The 2,446-nt window shown below is 39.0% G+C and overlaps 1 protein-coding gene across 1 annotated transcript in view; it reads right to left on the bottom strand.

Annotated features, from left to right (window-relative positions):
- Window positions 1–2,446, bottom strand: part of LOC112075451 (isoleucine--tRNA ligase, cytoplasmic) — a gene marked incomplete at its 5' end in the record, with an annotated part of 44,112 nt that overhangs the window by 11,568 nt on the left and 30,098 nt on the right. Inside the window, 2 exon segments of the mRNA XM_024142453.2 lie at window positions 1,016–1,141; window positions 2,180–2,386. Of these exon segments, the coding sequence (XP_023998221.2) occupies window positions 1,016–1,141; window positions 2,180–2,386 (333 nt within the window).

Below are 2,446 nucleotides of genomic sequence, written 5' to 3'. Positions count from 1 at the left end.
TACAGACAGACAGACAGACCACGGTTACAGACAGACAGACAGACAGACAGACAGACAGACAGACAGACAGAGGTTACAGACAGACAGACCACGGTTACAGACAGACAGACCATTTCCCATCACAACCATTAAACAAACTATTTTAAAGTCACAATTTGCCTCATGGTGAAATTACTTCTTGTATGTATAGGAGGCTTGTGAGTGTCCCAATGAGTATCACAGAATGAGTCATAATACCCATAAAACCTAGCGGTCAAACAGGGAAATGATTCCAATCGTTTTTCCACCCTTCATTATTCCCCATAGGGGCTTTCAGAAACACTTCCAATAAGGGCTGTGTTTCATGTTGACTTACCCTGGCGTGACGTTTTGATAACCGTGTAAATCTCTCTAGGACAAGGTGACTTTTATCAATATATTCGGCCATATTTACCTGCCAAAAATGAAACGCTAATTAGCTGCTAATGTGGCTATCATAAAGAACTACAAATACCATGATGATCTGGACGAGACTGACGAATCGAGGCAAAGGTAAGAATCTCTGTATGAACTATCTAATGTTTGTTAAATGTAGTAAAAAATTTTAAAAAAAATGGCTACATTTCTTTCAATGGACAATTCTGTGAACACATTTTAAAATTGGCAATACCTGTTAGCAAAGGTGTCAGAGACAACGTGCAGGAGCTTGCAGGGATTTGTAGTTTTGCATGATGTCTTCGTTGATGCAAATTAGCATTTTTGAATCGGAGAGTAAATAGAGCCGAATATATTGATAAAAGTCACCTTGTCCGAGAGAGATTTACACGGTTATCAAAACAGGGCAAACCTACATGAAAACACAGCCCTAGTTTCTGAAAATCACCTATGGGGAAAAATGAATGGAAATGGAAAAAACAATTGGAACCATTTCCCTGTTTGACCGCTAGGTTTTATGGGTAATTATGACACCTCCACGGTGGGGCTCTATTGACATAGGGGTTGATTTGGGATTCGAAGTGTGAGCGTGCCATCTTACCAGTCTTGCCGTTGAAAACACAGAGCGTGGTGTTGTTGAGACCAAAGAGACTGGCGCAGACCTGTCTCAGCTTGGCCATGTCCAGACAGATGTCTCCTTTAGGGTTCTCCAGGAGAACCACACCCTCTGACAGAGACAGAACAAAAATAAATGGCATTAATTTGTTTAAAGCATGAACAGAGCTTTTATTTTGGGTACTCTTCCCCAGATCTGTTCCTCGACACAATCCTGTCTCGGAGCTCTACGGACAATTCCTTCGACCTCATGGCTTGGTTTTTGCTCTGACATGCACTGTCAACTGTGGGACGCTATATAGACAGGTGTGTGCCTTTCCAAATCATGTCCAATCAATTGAATTTACCACAAATGGACTCCAATCAAGTTGTAGAAACATCTCAAGGACGATCAATGGAAACAGGATGCACCTGAGCTCAATTTGGAGTCTCATAGCAAAGGGTCTGAATACTTACATAAATAAGTAGTTTCTTTTTTTTTTTAATACATTTGCAAAAATGAATAAAAAACAGTTTTTGCTTTGTCATTATGGGGTATTGTGATGTCATTATGGGGTATTGTGATGTCATTATGGGGTATTGTGATGTCATTATGGAGTACTGTAGATTGTGATGTTTTTATTTTTATTGCATCCATTTTAGAATAAGGCTGTAACGTAACAAAATGTGGAGAAAGTCAAGTGGTTTGAGTACTTTCTGAATGTACCTCTGTTGCCAAGTTTAGTGCTTTTATCACATTTCTGTTTACTTTTACTATTGAGTCCACCTTTTAACCCAACACTTCTATACAATTGATTATTTTTCATTCCTCCATGTTTTTTTGTGCTAACTAGTTTGACAAAGTCCACCAATTTCAGAAGGATTAAAAAAAGGGGTTTGAAATTCTACTTTAATTATTATTATTTTTACCTCTTTAGGGTGAGAATTCGTACATTCTTGAAATTGGAATTTCAATTTACATCCCAAATTTAATGAAATCGACCCCTTGTTATAATGTGTTCCATTACACACCAATACTGACAATTTGGATAAACAAACCCAGAATTGGGGTCCAATCCAATTGAGCCCTGGGGTGCAGCAGTAGTGTGACCACGACCAAAGGTAATGTAAAAAGCCCGGTCAATCTAATTATATACGTCTATAAATATACCTTGTTCCTTGTTGTTGACTTTGAGGTTGATGTAGGCACAGGCTGGTCCAGTCAGAGGAGCTCGAGAGGCGGCTGCTCCCTTCACTATGGTGAGGTCCAGGTCCGAACCCTTCAACTATAGTACAGTACACAACCACAGATAAACATTATGAAAACCGCAGATACAACCACAGATAAACATTATGAAAACCGTAGATACAACCACAGATAAACATTTTGAAAACCATAGATACAACCACAGATAAACATTATGAAAACCACAGATAA

This window comes from Salvelinus sp. IW2-2015, unplaced genomic scaffold (assembly GCF_002910315.2).
Source record: "Salvelinus sp. IW2-2015 unplaced genomic scaffold, ASM291031v2 Un_scaffold3169, whole genome shotgun sequence".
NCBI lineage: Eukaryota > Metazoa > Chordata > Actinopteri > Salmoniformes > Salmonidae > Salvelinus > Salvelinus sp. IW2-2015.
Note: the sequence above shows the minus strand (reverse complement) of the source record. Positions and strands in the feature narration are given on the sequence as shown.